The sequence below is a fragment of the Varanus komodoensis genome, unplaced genomic scaffold, assembly GCF_004798865.1.
Source record: "Varanus komodoensis strain SLA01 unplaced genomic scaffold, ASM479886v1 scaffold2, whole genome shotgun sequence".
NCBI lineage: Eukaryota > Metazoa > Chordata > Lepidosauria > Squamata > Varanidae > Varanus > Varanus komodoensis.
In genome coordinates this window covers 13,738,538-13,757,150 of record NW_025335568.1, presented here as the reverse complement: position 1 = coordinate 13,757,150, position 18,613 = coordinate 13,738,538, and the positions used below count along the sequence as shown (strand labels likewise).

Here is an 18,613-nt window from a genome sequence, read left to right as displayed (position 1 = left end):
TCAAATATGTTTTCAATAATCCCCCTGCAACCTTGTAAGGTAGATCAGATATTCTTCCTATAGCAAATGTGAGGGGGGGGGGGGGGGGAAGAAAAAAGCCTGAAGGTTGCATGTTTGTGTGTTCTTGAGCAGCTCAAAATTTGAACTCCTGGCATGGGATCGTGACTTGTTTGTGTGAGCCAGTGCACGTTGGTTAGAAGATCTGCTTTCTAGTTCCACAAGGCCACGAAACTCACTGGGTGACTTGGGCCAGTCACTGACTCTCAGCCCAATCTACCTCCCAGGGTTATTATTGTGAGAATTATGCTAGCTGCTTTAGGCTGCATAATTTCCTTCCAGGAAAAGAACAGGATATAAATATATTAAATCACACTATTATTTTTGACCTTCCAGGGCCTTCTCGGTTGTAGCACCCCATCTACACAATCGACTTCCCAGAGAAATCAATCAATCAAGCGCCATCTTTATGCATATTCTGGCACCAGACTAAGACGTTTTTATTCAAATAGCATTTTAAGTCTTTATGATTTTAATTGGAATTTAATTTTAATTATATTTTAATGTAAAATTTAGTTACTTCATTTGAGATAGTTCCAATCTGTTAAACTATTTGGTGCTCCTATGTTGTTATATTATTGCTTTTCTGGTTTTAATTGTTTAAACTGTATGCATTTAAGATTTTTATGTTGTTGGTTTTATCATGTAAACTGTCTAGAGAGCCATGTGGCTATGAGATGGTATACAAAAGTGTTAAAATAATACATAAATTTCCAATCCAGCCAATAGTGAATAGTCTCAAACTACAAATAGTTGAAAGTCTAAAATGACACAGAACAGTTAAAAGTATAATACAAATATTTGAAAGAATAAAATACAATATGATGCCAAACAACCAAAAGTATCAATTAAACAGCCATTAAACAAATCTGAATTCAGTCTCTAAAATGCATGGAGGAAAAATTATGTCATTAGGTATCAGACACACCTCATTCATTAGTGAGGTACCACAACTGAGAAGACCCCCTGCAAAAGATCTAAGCACCCTACAACATGAATTAGTGTTCTGCTCATGCAGGGTATCCCCCAAAGCCAACCATTTAGAGAAGAGATGAACAATCTACCGGAAGAGTGCTGGCAAAGCTGACCCATGGTCCTGCAAAAATCTGTTTTACTCGGATGCCGAAAAGATCTGCAAAGATTCAAAACTTGGTTAATCCTCAATCCTTAGTTCACATTAAGTATGATATTTGTATCATTTTCCCCATCCAATATCCCTGAATCCTCTCATTCCCCCATGCAACTTCACTGGGATAGTTTTAAGATGTCCAGTAAGACTCTACATGCAACTTGCATCTTCTAAGTTTACTGCTTCTAATTAACCCTTTAAGATGATTTACACTACAGCAAATCTCTGTTCTGTACTCAGCTGTGTGTACTTCACACAAAAGGCAAACAGGCTAATCTGACCTCTGCACTAAGAAAATTAGAATTCTGTGATCTGTATAAATTAGGCAGACTGAACAATAAACGAGATTTATACTGCAATTTCACATTAGCTTGATCCCAGCTGTATTGGTCAGGTTTTGCAGGGCACTAATGCTCCACTCTGAATTGCTGCAAATCTTACCCAGACTCCTGAGTTCTCACATTTCCGTAGGTTTTGCCTGCAAGCTTTTAACATGTCTTCACAGCCACAGGGACTAGAAACTTGGTATTAAAATGCTTGGAAACTAGCTCCCTTCTTTTGGACTTTTGGACATAGAAACTGCAACTTTAAAGGGAGAACTCAGCAGAACCATTCATAGCTCCAGCGGCTGGTGGCTGCCAAGTTGTTTCTCCATAATTAACATGGGAACATCAGAGCCCTGCAGGATCAGACCAAAGACCTGTCTAGTCCAGTATTTCACACAGTTGCCAATCAATGGCCCCTGGGATGTCCACAAGTAGGATACAAGCATAACAAGCCCATCACCCTGCTCTTATTCCCCAGCCGCTAGTACTGAGAGGAATGCTGCTCGGATAAAAGAGTATAAAGCCATCCTGAATAGTAGCCACTTGCTGCATTTTAGAACCTTGCCCAAGGAGCCTTCTAGAGAAATGGCAGCCCCCTCTCCCCAGAAAGATGGCTTTGGTTACTACCTATTCTCCCCACTACAATCCCTAGAATAGAAAATTCCCAAACAAAGGCAAAAGTGGAATTTTGATGGCTGGAGGCTGAGCTGAACTGAAAGAACCTCTGGTGGTTCTCCCCCTACTCCCAAAGAACCACCCACATTTTGCATATTCTTAAAACCTCAAAAGGTTCGTTTTGAGTGAAGCTACCCGAGCCAGTTCAGTGCTTAGCTTTGACTGGATTGTTATTATGGCTTTGTATTCCGTTTCCGAGTGCAGGGAGGGGTGTTTTAAAGAAGTACCATTAGGGGAAACCAGATCACTGATGTTAAATCTTGGTGCTTCATCCTGTTTCCTGTCAGATGTTCCACTTCTCAGAGGTCCACATCCAAAGGACATAAGTTGGCCAGAAGCAGATACGTGAACAAGTGTGTGGTAACTGTTGGAGAAGAACAGCGAAAGGTTCTGTATATCTGATGCCTGAGTCTGTACAATAGAGCTGGCTAGACCATTAGGTGTTACCCAGATGTTTTCAACCACAAGTCCATGCAAATTGGCGACACTGGCTAGATCTGTGGAGAGCTGCAGCCCAACATATCTGGAAGCCTGAAGGATGCTTAGTCCTGCCCTGTGGAATAACACCGGAATAGCTGAATGGGCATGCTAGCAGTAGCAGCCCCTTTTTCTGACTAGGTTACCAGAGGGTTGTACATTAAGTCACTGTCGTACCACCAAACATGCTCACGGTGAGATGCAAGACTCAAAGCAAACACTCTGACATGGCAGGACTTTGCATATATGAGAAAAGTCAACCCTTTTTCATACCAAGGGCCAAATTCAGTGATAAAGTTGCACCTGGGAGCTGTATTCCAACGATAGAGGTTGTGGGGAGGGCAGGAGTGCTAGAAAAACAGGCAGGGCCAAAAATACCAGCATTTTTTCAGCTTAAGCCACAGAGGGTAAAATTGGAACATCATTAACAGGCACCTGATGGAATGGATGGCACTAAATCAACAATGGTTGTTGCAGCATCCATGATGTATGATTTAAGTCGTACATTATGCAGAAGAGGAGGGAGGAGGAGGAGAAACAAATGAGGAGGAAAGCTCTGGTACGTACCTTCCACATGCCAGATGGGAAACAGGACCGTCAATGCCGTCAACCCTCTGAGGGCCAGCCTTTCGGGCTGAAGAGCTGTGTCCCAGCTGTCCAGCACTGTTGTCTCCAAAAGTGAAAACACTGCCATTCTGTGCGAGGGTACAGCAAACAAGTGCTTCAGCAGGATGCAGCATTAGTAATTTCCACTGCATCTTTCCAGTTCAATTACTACATGTAGTAATTATTTATGACTCAATAAATAATGAGTAAGTGCTTGCCTATCAGGCATACTCACAAGATGGCATTCCAGACTTAGGCCAAATTATTAGATTGTGGCACTGGCCTCTTCTTACTCCCATCAACCACAATATAACCTTGATCGATCGCTAGCAATGCCAACACCAGTTTATGCTGAGAAAGAGTATTTTACTAATTTGCAGAGTTAGGCATGGTGTGACCCTAAAACTGGCATAAATGTAACCCACATAACTAGAAAGCTCACACATGTGCTTTGCTGTAAACAGAGGGTGGGCACTTGGCCCAATCCCTCTTCCTGGGCCAGGCTTCACTCTTCCTCTGCCCTGACTGATGGGTGCCTTGCGGATTGACTGCTGCTGCTCCCGAGCTACTCAACAGGCCAATCCGTCTCCTTGGCAGGCACACCTAGATCTTGCATATCTTTTCTTTGGGATTCCAGAACTTTTGAACCCATGCAGGGGGCATAATAACTACCCTAATACTGCCCTCAGTTGCCCAAAATGTGTGGTCTTGGCGCAAAGGCTGCTCATGCTATTCAGACAGTTCTCATGGCAAGACACTTACCATTAGAGAAGCAGCATGGAACCATGACCACCTGCAAGGACTGGGATTATGACACTTCAAACATCCCTTTCACACCTAATATTTTGACCCCCTGCGATATGAACTGCTTACTGGATCATTGAGAGGTCATTTAGAGCGTACCTGGGTGAGAACAGCAGTATGCTCATCTCCACAGCTAACAAAGGTCACATCAAGTCTTCTCAGAGCGCCAACTGAGTGTGGCTTGAAGACTTTCTCTGTTGGCGAAGCATATCAGATTATAATGCGCAACCGATGAAGCCTTCCAGACAGTTCACAACCATTTATGCACACACAGAAATACAATACAATGCTGCATTGACAGGCCTGAGATGCAGATGGTAGATATCCATGGGAAGAGCACCAGGACTGGGGGGATGGAGACCTTGGCATTGATGCAGGAGGGCCAGGGGCAAATCTGGAACGAACAAGAGTCAGCTAGCCAGCAAGCCCTGGCAGGTCCAAAGGACAAAGGCAGAAGCAGGAATAAGCAAGGTCAGATGCCAACAAGGCAGAGCTGGGCCAGAAGGCAGATATGGACAAGGCACAGCAAGGCAAAGGCAAGGATCAGGTACCTGGCAAGGTAGAGCTGGAGCTGAGGCAAGACCAAAGTTAGCAGCAGGCCAAAGTCAAGCACGGAGCAAAACTGGAGGATGGTTACCTGGAGGAGCGCTTACATCCATATACGCCCGGCCGCCCCTTGAGATCTGCGGGAGAGGCCCTTCTCCGGGAACCCTCCATGAAAGAAATTAGGAGGGTAGGTACTCAGAGGAGGGCTTTCTCTGCGGTGGCGCCCAATCTATGGAATGTGCTCCCCAGAGAGGTCCGCCTGGCGCCGTCGTTATTTGTTTTTCGGCGCCAGGCGAAGACCTTTTTATTTAAACGTCATTTTAATTGTTAAAAATATTTGCTTATTTATCTGGCCAGGGCGACTTCTTTTATATTGTTATTTATTTTATATTGTTAATTTTATATTGTTATTTTTGTATTTTATTGTGTTGTAAGCCGCCCCGAGGCTTCGGCAAGGGGCGGCATAGAAATGTTTTAATAAATAAACAAATAAATAAATAAATAAATCAGGCACACCATCTGGCCAGCGCAAAGGTCCATATGTGGTGTGGCAAAGCTGACCAGCCCAGGGAAACCTTTTGCAGAGCCTTCCGGAGCTCCCAGCCACCAGTTTCACTGGTGTGCTTCGGGTCCTCCAGGCTCTTACAGGAGGAAACGTGTTGGTCATCCCCCGGACGCGGCAGGGACTGTGCCATGGCTTCAGATCCTGGCAAGCATAACCCTTTCCCCATTTTCAAACTTTTAAAACAACTTAGAAGCTGAAAGAATTTCAGTACAAACGGGATGTATCAAGAACACTGGCACAAATGCTTTAACCTGGAGTCCAGCACTGAGCAGGGGCTGGACCCGATGGCCTTCTTGGCCCCTTCCAGCTCTGTTCTGCTAAGATCCTTCCTCAAAAGACTGGGGGGGGGGGGGCAGTCTTAACCTGGCACCCAAAGAGTGACAGAGCTGGTGGCAGATGGGCCTTGTTGGGGAGATTATTCCATAACTGGGCACAAACTATAAAATCCAATTTTGCCTATTTAAATTAAGTGCTTCTCAGCGGTTTACAGGGCCGAGCCTGTTCTGGCTTCTGGAAAAAAATCAAACCTAGCTCTCAAAACAATCTCTACTTCTGTTTCCCTCTTAAGTATGTAATACTCTCATGGGATAAGTGTTTCCAAAGCCATTATTTAACCCTCTAGATCAGTTGGAGTACAACTCCCATCCCCCCAGCCAGTAGCCTGGGCCTCTATCTCAGGCTGATGGGGGTTGGAGCCCAACTTGTCTGAGAGTGCAGCATGGAGATGGCTAATCTAACCCACGCGGGGAGGCAATCAAGGGGCACTCACCACACCTGCGTGGGCGAATTTGAAAGCAGACTTACCTTTTGGGTTAGTTTGGCTCAAGCCCAGCTGCCCCGCATGGTTCCGTCCCCATGCATACACAACTCCGCTAAGCGACAGGGCAAAACTGTGTGTCCCGCCAGCAGCCACCTGAGCTAGCGGGATGCCATCAAGCGTGGAAACTTGCTGCGGCTTTTCCCGGGAAGAGATATCTTCTCCCAGCCCCAGCTGGCCATGGGTGTTCTGCCCCCATGAAAAAACTCTGCCATCTTCAATTGAAAAGGAAGCAAAGGGGGGGGGAAGGGGGGGGAATAGAGTACATTAAACATCCTTCTGATCCTTTAAAACAGTGGTAGAGAACCACTTTCAACCTGAAGGTCAAAGTCAGGCTTGGAGAACATTTTGTGCTCTGCTTTCTCGTGCAAATGGATCAAACAGACCAGGGCCAAAGATATCGAAATGTGTTCCAGCACTCTGGACTTCCTACAGCGAGAGCACCCTTTCCATGTCGATGTATCAGCTGAGGCACCTGTACTTTCCCCGGTCCCCTTAAGGTCACAGAGGATTTCATAGCCTGTTCTAGAACATCCGTACATGTATTTATTTATGTTTTGTATCCTGCCCTTTACAGTGTCTCTGGCAAAGGCCAGCCTCTTGGACTGCAGTGTGTACCCATATTTTCCCATACCTATGAGTTGCAGGACTGCACCGGCTGTTGCAGGCAAGCAGGGCTTCAGTGAAGCTTGCCTGCCACCCACGAGCCTGATCACCTGCGAGTCTCAGGGAAAGACCACAATTCAATGCATGGGGCACCAGGTTCAATTCCTGACAACTCCAGGTCGGGTCCGGAAGGACTCCAGTGCAGGAGACTCTGCCCTAAAGGCAAGTGTCACATGTGCAATTGTGTACACCTTCTGTCATGTCTCCCCTTCCATGCCTTTTTCCCCCAGGCTACACTTTTTTCTAATAAAAAGTATTGGACTTTAACTCCCAGAAGCCTCTGCCAATGGTCTGGAATACTGGGAAATAAAATACAAAACGCCTACTTTCTGCTTAATCCTGCTGTAGATAATTCTAAACAAGAACAAAACACATCTGGAGAACCTTATGTCCCTCTTCCCCCCCCCCGCCCCCACAAGTCAACAGGAAAATTATTTGTGCAGGCCTAAAACAACTGCTGTGCCAGCATACAAAACTAACCCACTTGTTCAGGGGCAGGAAATACATGGCCTTCCAGATGTTGAATTACATCATCTCTTTCCATGGGCAAGGGCATATGGGAATCGGAGTCCAACATCTGGGGGTCAGGTCCCCTAGCCTTGGTTTTCATTAAGCCATATAACAGGGTAAATATTTTTTGCAGAGAGAAGAACTGAAACTTCTTATTACCTTCTGATAGTGCTACTGTGTGGTTGTGTCCACAAGCGATCTGTATTATTCTCGATAAATCATTTATTTTCCTAAAAAATAAGAAAGGATAAGCAAAAATTTAGGATTTTACAGCTAGCAGAATCCATCAGCATTCCAGATACAAAACAATTTTTATCAAATAAACATTCTTAGGGTTGTACTCTTAATGCACTGAGAGTACATTTAAAATGACAATTTGGCTTTTGATAGATAAAAAGAAAGACTTTTCCAATTGACCAGTTATATCTGGGGTCAAGTGTTAAAGCAATAACAAAAGCATACTTTATTAAGCTTGCTTATGATTAAATATTCCATTTTTAAAGCTGTTATTGAAAATCAATGCATTTAAATCTGTAACCCCAATTTAATGTTATGCAAAGTTTCTGTAAAAGTGAATAATTTACAGAATAATCCTACCCTTTGACTTTTATCCTTTAACACAAGGATGAGTGCCCAGTAAAATAAGGACATTCAGCAGAGCAATTTAACAGAGTAATAACCATTTAAAAAGAAAGAGTAGTTGTTAAGGGCAGCTGTACTAAATAGATAAGAAGGGATGCACCCATTTAAAACCACTAGGTGGTGGTGAAGGAAAAGGCAATGGGAGAGACACTGAAACATCTTCCATTATAAACAAACATATCCTTGTGGGATTCTGGTGCCCGACGCAAGACCTGGTGGAATGCCCCCAAAACTGGTACTAGATGCTACCAAAGAGAGTTAAACAAACCTAGTCTCCTCAGTCTCCAAGTGCTTGGGAATGGGTCTTTTATGCCTTCTAGGGTCTCTTATGCTGGGCTGTTTTGCATGCCCTCGTGTCCTTAGGGAAGCACAGCTCGGTTACAGGTTTTGCTCAGCACATCGTGTGCACCCTGGTCTTTGAATCAGTATCAGCAAGACCAATGAGGTTGTATGTCCCTTTGTAAGCCTTCCCACTTTCACCCCAAAGCACAGCATTTGCAGTTTGGGGGGAAAGATTTATTGGTACAAAATGGGGAAAGGTGGGTCAGATGCAGAGCACAAGGCAGTAAACGATTATATTTATTAAATTTCTAATCCACTCCATTAGCCCTAATTTAAAGTGGCAAATCAGCAGTAAAGGGCAAATAAAACAGAAAATACAATCTAGTTAATACAGCCCTGCACAAGCTGCCTCCCTCATTTACTGAAGATGCACAAATTCCTGATTCAGGTTTTTCCTTCCACCCTTTGAGAAACCTACAAACTAGCTCCCATACCGGAAAAAATCCTTGGTGCAGTCTCCTCTGGGGCCTGCCTCTCAAGGTTTCCTACTTTGTGGGAGGGATGTTCTTAACCCCTGTACTTAAGACAGAAAGACCCCCAACTTCCTTTCCCATTGAAGTATTTCTCTTTCAGTTCTCCTCCCCTTGCCTAGGTGGAGATTCTGAGGAATCTCTTGGTTTTCCGATCATGGCTCATCGTCAGCTCTGAGATGGCTTTTCAAGAATTCTTCATTGTTTAGCCACTGGGGCAGTTGACTATTCAGTAGGTTTGCTAAGTGGAGGCGTTTGCCCTTGACCTCAGTCAGAGCATCAGCACTGCAATTCCAGCATTCTCAAGCCTGGACTTTAGCTCTAGCAGAGACCTGCAACTGATTACAGAAGAAAAGCCTCTTTCCCTTGACGGTGCATAGGGTGCCACTAGTATAGTCTGGCTGAGTAGGCTATTCAAGCTGGCCATAACATCCCTTGTAAAACAGGTGTGCAGAACCTCTTCCTACTTTGCCTTCAGCTCCCACCACTGCTGGCATGCATCCCTTAGGAGCTTCTCTGAAATGGCATTGGCCCTTGTGCTGAAAGGGGTTAATCTTCCCTGGCTTGGACTGAAAGGTCCACATGTCCTCTATGATTCCATATGCTATGTTCTTCTATGATTCCACCAGTTCCATCTAACATGGAAGCTCCCTAATAGGAAGATGGTAAATATAAGTGGGGTGTTATGTCCTTGGGGTTCCTCATCGACTGCAGCTTTTATTTTGAGTTTTATGGGAACTTTCCGTGGTAGGATTTGGACTCTCCATTCACCCATATGTTTAGGTATTACACAACTCTAGCTTAACCGTTGGAATTCATTGCCACTTACTTTGGAATGAAACTTGCTTTTAATTCTCCAGTGCCCAGCTGCCCGGAAGCACCAGCTCCCCATGCAAAAACATTTCCACTGTTGCTAAGGGCCACTGAATGTTCCTTCCCACAACTTATGTGGACGATTACTGTTGTTTCCAGTGCTTGGATTTGTTCTTTCAGAGAGGAGACAAAGGAAAAAGGTCATAGATTTGTATATCTGTACAGTCATCAAAAGTACATGTTTTATTTAAATAAAAAATTTCAACCTAAAAAAAAAAATTCAACCTACGTTTGCTGCTATGCAATGTATGAATTAATATAGGATTCGGTTGCTAATTAAGAAACACAACTGCCTTAAAGCACATACAAAACATGTTTCTAGCCTTCACAGGAGAAAACTCCATGCAAGCAGGTGACCTGAATTTCAACACGGGTATCTGAATTGTATCCTCCCAAGGCAACTATGCCATCCTAGCATCCTTTAAACAGGGGTGCAGAAAACCAGGACTGGAGACTCCTTCCCTTTTCCCTAATCTCCAATGGTTGAGGGTTTTCCCACTTTTGGGAAGTTCCTCACCCACCCCATTCTGAAAGGCACCAATGCATTTCCTAAGGCTTAATCACAGACAGTGAGAGCTGTAAAGTAAATGACTAATCTTTCCCCTCCGGCTTTACAATTTTGCACGAGAAACAAAAGGGTCCCAGGAAATCGAAAGTTTGCGGGCGAGAGACGCTCTCAATCAGAAGGAAAGGAAACAGAAAGTGTTTGCGTGACTCCTGTTTGGAAGCTGATAGCCGCCAGGGTGGAAACAGAAACTCTCCCACTGAAATCCAGCCTGCTCTTTCAGATCATGGATCCTCGCCGTTTTTCTGAACCTTCCTCGCTCTTGCAAGCTTTCGCCGTAGCGGACCTGCACCAGCACCTTGATCGTTTCCGTCGCCCTTTTCCCGAAGCTGCAACATTCTTGTTTTTGCCGGGGCTGACTCTCCCGGTGCGAATTTATTTACCCATCCCCTACCTCTCCGAGAGACTTCTGCGAACATCTTCCCATGTATATAGTTTTCCTGTTATTACGGACTCTCCTCTCCATTCACACGTTTCTATAATTACTTTTCTTCCTACTCGGAAGAAGAAGATGGAGACTGTTCTTGAGTTATCTTTACTGAGACAGTGTAAAGAGCGGAATACAAAGTTTAAATAAAGAAATTAATAAAATACTATCATGAGGCGGGGTGGCATCATTACTTAGGAGATTACGCCAAGCCCGAGTTCAGACGCGTCCGGGCTGGGCGAGCGTCTCTCTGCGACGCCTTCGTCAAGAATGATTACTTTCCGAAGCGAGGGCTGCTCCGTTAACTTCTCCTGACACGTAGGTCTGCCCCTTCCTCCCACTTCCCTGCTTGGGAGATGTTAGGGATACTGACAGAAGGGAGGAGATCGCCGAAGTGGAGGATGGAGGAGGAACGCTCCAACACGCTCGCTCCCGTGCCCGTCCATTCAGACGTTCGCTCTGCCCTACCTGGCACGTAGCAGCGCCCCCGTCCTGACGGGAGCTTCCTTCCCAGCTGCCCCTGACCGTTCTCCCCGCAAGAAGCCACGCTGCCGTCGGCGTAGAGCAGCAGCGTGTGCCGCTCCCCGCAAGCCACTCGCACCACGTCTTGGCCCGAGGTCTGGGGGCCCCGGCCGAAGCGAACCGGCTCGGAGGCGCCTTCCTCGCCCAGCCCCAGCTGGCCGGCAGAGCCGTCCCCGCAGCAGTACAGCATCTCGCCGCTCCTTGCAGCCCCAGCGAGCGGCCGCCCGGGCGCCCCGCGCAGCTTTAAAGAGATAGCCCCGCCCCCTTCGCCAGCCCCGCCCCCAGAGGGCGGAGAAGGCTTTTCCCGCGGGCAGCAGCGGCGCGGCTGGCCCTCTTGCAGCGAGTGGCTCTAGCCCGTCTCTCCAGGCAGCCTTCGGGTATTATCTTGGTGGTGGAGCGCCGCACTCCCCTCCCCGCAGCTTTCCTGTGCTTTGCAACTGCTTCCGCGTTCCTCATGAACACACCATCTCTTTTCATTTCATTTATTCCAGGTGTGTGCTGCTCCATAGCCCATAGGGCTCTCTGGGCAGCTTGCAATAGAACAAAAAAAAAAAAAAGCATATTTCAAACCAATTCAATAATACATTAGAGCAATTCAATCAAGCAATACAATATTTAACTGTTAGCAGACAGCAACAGGAAAAGCAATTTGCTAGACCTGTTTTTCCCTCTTTCCAAAGAAATTTCTCAGCATGTGCAGTGTCACGTTTTAAAATCACTTAAAAGCACCACCAGCACCTCAGGGATAAAACGGAGTTTGCTGCTGCCATCCTCAGGCTAAATCCGTTAACCTGGGCATGTGTGCCTGAAACGCAGCAAGGAGGGCTGGGCACTTGCTGATGATGCCCAAAGCCAGCAGGGCCCACTGACAGGAGTAGCTTCACTGGTACAATTCCTTGCTCTGGGTTAGAGAACAGTGGCCATGAGCCCGGCCTGCTGCACAAAGTTGTTGCCATGAGGGTAAAACAGTGAGGAGGGCTGGACATCAGGAAAAGCCTCCTCAGCGTCAGAGCAATACAACAGAGGAACCAGCGGCCTGGAGAGGTGGTGGGCTCCCCCACAGCGGAGACATTCAGAAAGAAACTGGAAGCCATCTGAGTGGAGCTACCCTTGAAGACGGTCCGGATACTTCAATTGGTTCAAAATAGAGCTGCCAGGCTGCTGACGGGGACTGGGCATTGTGTTCACATGACTCCAGTCCTCCGTCAGCTTCACTGGCTTCCCACTGAAGTCCAGGCCCAATTCAAGGTGTTGGTTATGACCTATAAAGCCCTCAACGGCTTGGGACCTGGATATCTAAAGGAACGCTTGCGTCCATATATGCCCTCCCACCCCTTGGGATCAGCAACAGATGCCCTTCTCCGGGAACCCTCCGTGAAAGAAATTAGGAGGGTGGGTACTCGGAGGAGGGCTTTCTCTGCGGTGGCGCCCAATCTATGGAATGCGCTCCCCAGAGAGGTCTGCCTGGCGCCGTCGTTATTTGTTTTTTGGCGCCAAGCGAAGACCTTTTTATTTAAACGTCATTTTAATTGTTAATATTATTTGCTTATTTTATCTGGCCAGGGTGACTTATTTTATATTGTTAATTTGTTGTATATTTGAATGTTTTATATCTTAATTTTATGTTGTGAGCCGCCCCGAGGCTTCGGCGAATGGGGCGGCATAGCAATGTTTAAAATAAATAAATAAATAAAAAAAATGGCATCACTTGGTGACCTGCAACTGAAGGGGGTTGGACTTGATGGCCTTCATGGCCCCTTCCAACTCCACTGTTCTATAAGCAGGAAAGGAACAAAAGCAGGATACAAACGTAATAAAGGGGAAGCAAGAATTGCCAGGGCCGACTTGTTCACTGCCTGAGCTTTTCAACACAAGCTGGGGCAAAAGATTTAGAGGACCAAAATCGATAATCAGCCCTTGCTCTCAGCCCATGTTCCAGTGGACTCTTGTGAGCCTCTGAGTTTTGAGGGTTGTGGGGCAGCTGCACTAGATCAAACTGTCCATAATGGCTACTTGCTCAGTAGCACGGATCTGCCCCAAAGAGTGAAAAAGCTATTTGGAAATTATTTTTATTGTTCATTCATTTCATTTCTATTCCATCCATTAGCCAAATCTCTCTGGGAAAGTTTGTAGTAGTTCATAAAAACAATACATTAAAATATCATAAAATGTTTAACAAATTAAAAACAGCTAAAACATATGAAGAGTAGACCTGTAAAACATCTGGGATGGGTAATCCCCACAAGCATGTCAGTATTATTGCAGTTCATTTATACTCCATCTTTCTTCTTGCAGAGAACCCAAGAAAGCTTACAAGGTTTTCCTCCTCTGTTTTATCCTCGCAACAACCCTGTGAGGTAAGTTAGGTTGAGAGTTCAAAGTCGGGGGGGGGGGGGGGGGGGGGGGGGGAACAAGCTGTTGTATTTTTGCCTGCCGTAACTAGAAGAGCATTGAAGGGTTTTGCTGTTGTTACTGAAGATGCAAGGCAGTATTTTTTGTTTGCACACCCAACCAGTTTTCAGGGTCACAGTTTGTTTATTTATATTGCGATTTATATCCTGCCTTTTTCCTACAAAGGGCTCAAGGCAGCTTACATCATCTCTCCTCCTCCATCTTATCCCCACAACAACAACCCTGTGAGGTAGGTTGGGCTGAGAGTCTGTGACTGGCCCAAAGTCACCCAGTTGGCTCCATGGCCGAGCGGGGACTCGAACCCGGATCGCCTGAGTCCCAGTCCCATGCTCTTAACCACTACGCCACGCTGGCTCTCAGTTTAAGAACAGCTTCGGCGTGGCACCTCTAATTCTTGTTCTAGGACATAATGAGACATACAGGCAGATGCACTGGCCTTGAAGGAGGAGCTGAGAGACAAGGGGAAGAGCTGCCTTGTGCCAGGTTAGCTGATCTCAGCTGAGTGGTGGCATAGGGCAGACAGAAACTTACTGAAACATTGCTGGGTCATTCACAGTAGTTCACTAAAGGCTTCCAATTCCCACTTATACTCTGAATTACTGGTACCAAAAAAGCCACTTCTGAATCTGTAGTAATTGATCAATCACAAAGTGCCCAAGAGTGTTCAAGTTCTCCAGATGTGTCCAGCTCAAAAGGTTGCACGCCTTTGTGACATTCTGGTTACTGCTAATAATAGGATTACCTGTACTTGGTTTTCTGACGGACCAGCAAGGATCTCTTTGCCTTTTTTTCAATGTGTGAGTAACCATACTGTAACTTTTCCCCAACCTGATTCTCGCAAGTATATTAGACTGGAAGTTTCAGCATTCCTAGCCAGGATGATGAGCAATGTATTTCTTTGCATGATGGGAATTGCATTCCAACATTTCAGAAAGGCACCAGCTTGGGATTTCTTGTCTGGGGGAGTAGCTATTTTGCTGCTGGCTCTGGATAATGGTGTTTTGGATACTTTAAGAAGCAGCAGACTAAAAACCTAGGATGCATCTGGGCCTGATCTAAAGCCAGGCTCAGGAAAGATTCCTGCAGCACACTCTACCTGTGCTTGCTCAGAGGGTTGGGCCAGTAACTGGGGCTAATACAGACTATAACAGCCCAGCTGTTGCTAGGGATGGCCTCTTTTCAGCTTGCAAATCCTTCATGAGGGAGCATCACTCTCCACTAATTTACTACTAGCCAGGTTTAAAGTTCTGCTATTAGGATACAAAGCCCTTAACAACCTGGGGCCAGGATGTCCCCAAAAAAGGACCTTTCGCCTTACCACCCTGCCCAGTTGCTGGGGTCATCAAATGATACAGGGTGATCTCTTGGATCCCCTGTACAGGAGCAGAAAGAGCCAATAACCAGCCAGGTGTCACAGGGCTGGAAGCAAAGGGAAGGATCAGCTACCTGGCAAAGCAGGTTCAAGAACAGGCAGGAAGAAAGGCATGGCTGAAGGCAAAGCTAAATGCGCAGTCAGGAGCCTCTGTGAAAGCAGGCAAGCCTCTTAGAGAGCCATCAGAGCTCCCAGCTGTGCTGCATGACGGCAAGGCTCCAGTCCTCGCAGGTGTGCTCTTGGTCCGGCAGGCACTCGTAGGGTGACTCCTGCTGCTCATCACAAGGGGAGCTGTGTCACGGGGTCAGATCTTGACAGGTGCAAACAGCGGTGGGATGGCCTGTATTGTCATTCCCTTCGCAAAACTTCCAACACAAGAATTTCCCCATCCCTGCCCCCGCAGGCGGCCTCTGTCAATGTACCCCTATTTGTATTCGGTAAACTAAACGTACAGAACTGTAAAGTCACATGGGTCCAGTAGAGGGCAGTGTACTTCCAACCAATGCGTTTATAGTAGTTACGCAGGAGGACGTGATTTGTATATTCAGATCCAGATCACAGAGCAGAGAGAAAAGCTGTCATCCTCCCAGGCCACTCAGCGTTGAAATTCAGCTCCGGCCAGGCTACCCAGTGCAGGCTCCATGATTTGAGGGGCTCTTGTGCAGGGCTCGGCCATTATTCGCTCGCTCGCTCCCTCCCTCCCTCCCTCCCTCGGTGAGTCTCCCCTCTCACTGCCACTGAGAAAACAAATTGATTCTTTCCGAGAGGTTTCATCAAATGCATGAAGGGTTAACCTCAGATTTGCGGATTTATGCGCGTATGCTGCGGAAGGGGATATGTGCTGTATTGCCAGAGAGAATCCTCACGGTCAGTCCTTTTTGGCATTTCACTTGTTCAGAAAACGTGTGAGCACGTCAGAGAAAATTCTGGCACAGGAGATGAATGCAACAGCACCTCCCCATTCAAGTTCCCCAACAGCTGGTGTGCATAATTGTAGTGCCTCTATTCTTGGAGAGAGCATATAACAATGAGGACTAGTAGCCATTAATAGCTTTTTCCTACATATATTTGCCCAATCCCCCTTTCAAGCCATCCAATTTGGTGGCTATCACTACCTGTGGCAGTGAATTCCATAGTATATATAAACTATACTTGGTGTGAAGAAATCTTTCCTTTTATCTGTTCTGCCTCTTCCATCCTTCAGCTTCATGGGACAACCCTGGGCTTGCTATGGAAGAGGGGAAAATGTCTCCTTATCCACTTTCTCTATACCAGGGTTCCCAACCTGGGGAGCCCCCTCCCCCAGGGAGTGCAAGATAGCATTGCAGAGGGTGTGACGACGAGGAAGGCTGTGCTGCAATTCACCCAAATTGGTGAATTGTGACTTTTTTTGGCAAACTTTATTGCAATAATAATTATTATTATTGTCCTTGCATTTGGATTCATTTCTCTTTGGTCAATCAAGATGAAATCTAGGAATCACAAGTCTACAGACAGAGTTGTGGATTGCAATCAGCAAGAAAGTTCCACGTTTTGACAAAATCTTTAATGAGAAGCAGGAACAAAGCAGTAATTGAATCTTGTGTTCACAACTGGCATTGATTTTATTGTTTACATTTTTTCTAATTGCTCAGTTTATATTTGAGTTTTATGCATTGAGTTAAAAGCTTTTTTGTCATTGTTTTTCAATTTGTTCGCCACATTACTGTATGTGTTTCAATTTGTGGTTTAAAAATTAGAAATTCGACTTCATCATCAAATGTGGTATTATTTTTGTAGGCTTGGCGAACATAGACCAAGCATTTTCTAGGGGTGAGGGGCATAGAAAAGTTGGGGACCACTGCTCTATACCATGCATCATTTTGTGCTCCTCTATCATGAATCTTCACTTACTTGTTTCATAAGTTAAACAGTCGTAGATTTTGTAACATTTCTTTGGAAAGGAGTTGCTCCAGTGACTCACACTCAGCATTCAAGGGTGGTGCTTTAGCTCTGTCCCTGCAACTGTTTATTGCTTTGGCAAGCAAGGAGCAATAATATAAATTACATTTATATTTCCTTTTATTGCCAGTTAACCAGTACTCTCAGTCAATGATGCATGGCACACCAGAATTGCCAACATGCAATTCACTGCAATTAGTTGAGCCTCCTAGTGGTAAGGAATCATTTGGCAAATTCATTCTCCTGTCATTTTGAGGGCACATCGCCACAAATGTCTTCTCTCAGGGTTTTCCTCCATGTGGAAGAGGAATCAGGTGCGCTGGTGTATATTGAGGAGCAGGTATTCTGCTCAAATCTCTCATCTTGAAAACAGATAAAGTTAATGTCAAACCCATCCTTGCTTGCATACTTTGCCAGATGGTAGTGTTGACTTTGTTGCTGTTTTTCAGCAAAATCTGGTCTTGACCCTTGATGACCAGAGAGAGAGAGAGGAAGTGAAGACTGCTCCCCAGTGGGAAAACACTTCTATGTGAATTTGCTCTGCCAGCCTTCTCCAGACTAGTGGAGGATACCAGTGCTCAATCTCAGTCAAAATGGATGCTGCCTGGGGATGATGGGAGCTGTACTTCAAAGCATCTGGAGGGCACTAGGTTCCAGAAAGAGCCAGAGTGTTGTGGTAGTTAATCTAAGAATATCAGCCTATCTAAGAATATACCTCCAAAGGACTTGCAAGCATTAGCATCTCTAAAATGTACATGGGAAGCAAGGCTTGCAGCATGGATTCCTGATCTGTCCTGGAATCCCATCTTAAAACAGTGCTAAAGCTGTTCTTACAGTGTTAGACTTTCAGCTGCCACATTATGGCAAAGCGTTCACTCATTCTGTCCTGACACCACCAGCATCAAAAATGGAGGGTGGGTATTGCACTGCTAGGAAAAACAACACGACGTCTCCACAAAGAGGCTGCCTTTCACTGATCTAAGATTCCCATAAATAGGTGACTTTGCGCTCACTCTGGGTCTTCCTAACCACATTTAATCAAGAGGGCTCTGGACTCTGTCTTTCAGATCATCTCTCTGCAAGGAAGTCTGCTCATGAAAGACATTATTTGAGAAAGTAATGTGAATTCAAGGAAATTGTTGCTAATTGTTGTTAATTACTGTTTTGTGTATTGTTTTCGTTCTTGTAAGCCATCCTGGGACGATTTGCATATAGGATAGGATATAAATATTTTAAATAAAGAAATGAAACCTTTCTTGTGCACAAAACTGCCCAGTTGCAAAGCTGTCCCTTGTATTCTTTCCATTTTTACCAGGGTGTTTTTTAAAATTGTTGTTACAGTCTATGTCTACAGGGCTTTGAGCCGAGAAAATCCAAAGTGCCTTTCTTTTAATTTCTCCCAAAAGCTAGGCTGGAGAGGAGGGGCCCCTTGGCAGAATGGCTTAAAACTTTTCAAGCAGCTGGACAGAACAGGATGCATCGGGAGAGTCAACCATACATGCGGCAGCCTATCATTATTTTGGGGGAAGGGGACTTTGTACAGAAGCTCTTCCTCAAGTCATCCCCCTCCCAGACCTGTAACACTAACCAAACCAGAAAAAAAGTCCAGCTGGCTGGAGTTCTTGAACTTTTTTCTGTCTAAACTTGCATGGGATTGCACCCTTAAGTAATGCTGCCCGGCTGGGGGAATCTACTGGCTAAGATAGCTGCATCATAGCAGATTCAGCAGTTTAGACACACATCTATGCATGCCATGGCCAAGTTCTCCGTCTCTTATGTTCACAGGGGGCACGCAGCACCTGTCTCTGACGTCACTTGCAAATACACTGCATACCTTTTAACTGTCTCGTGCTTGCTGGCTGCATTTGG

At 45.7% G+C, this 18,613-nt stretch overlaps 1 protein-coding gene across 1 annotated transcript in view; it reads right to left on the bottom strand.

Annotated features, from left to right (window-relative positions):
* The window catches only part of LOC123023071 (probable E3 ubiquitin-protein ligase HERC6), a 28,711-nt gene extending 17,485 nt beyond the window's left edge, over positions 1-11,226 (bottom strand). The window contains exons 1-8 of the mRNA XM_044429437.1: positions 10,966-11,226; positions 9,462-9,618; positions 7,338-7,408; positions 5,990-6,217; positions 4,174-4,268; positions 3,232-3,359; positions 2,415-2,551; positions 1,122-1,189 (exon numbers count right to left, since the gene is read on the bottom strand). Coding sequence (XP_044285372.1) covers positions 1,122-1,189; positions 2,415-2,551; positions 3,232-3,359; positions 4,174-4,268; positions 5,990-6,217; positions 7,338-7,408; positions 9,462-9,618; positions 10,966-11,209 — 1,128 coding nt within the window. The 5' untranslated portion in view covers positions 11,210-11,226. The remainder of the gene's footprint in view (positions 1-1,121; positions 1,190-2,414; positions 2,552-3,231; positions 3,360-4,173; positions 4,269-5,989; positions 6,218-7,337; positions 7,409-9,461; positions 9,619-10,965) is intronic.
* Positions 11,227-18,613: the final 7,387 nt, after the last annotated feature.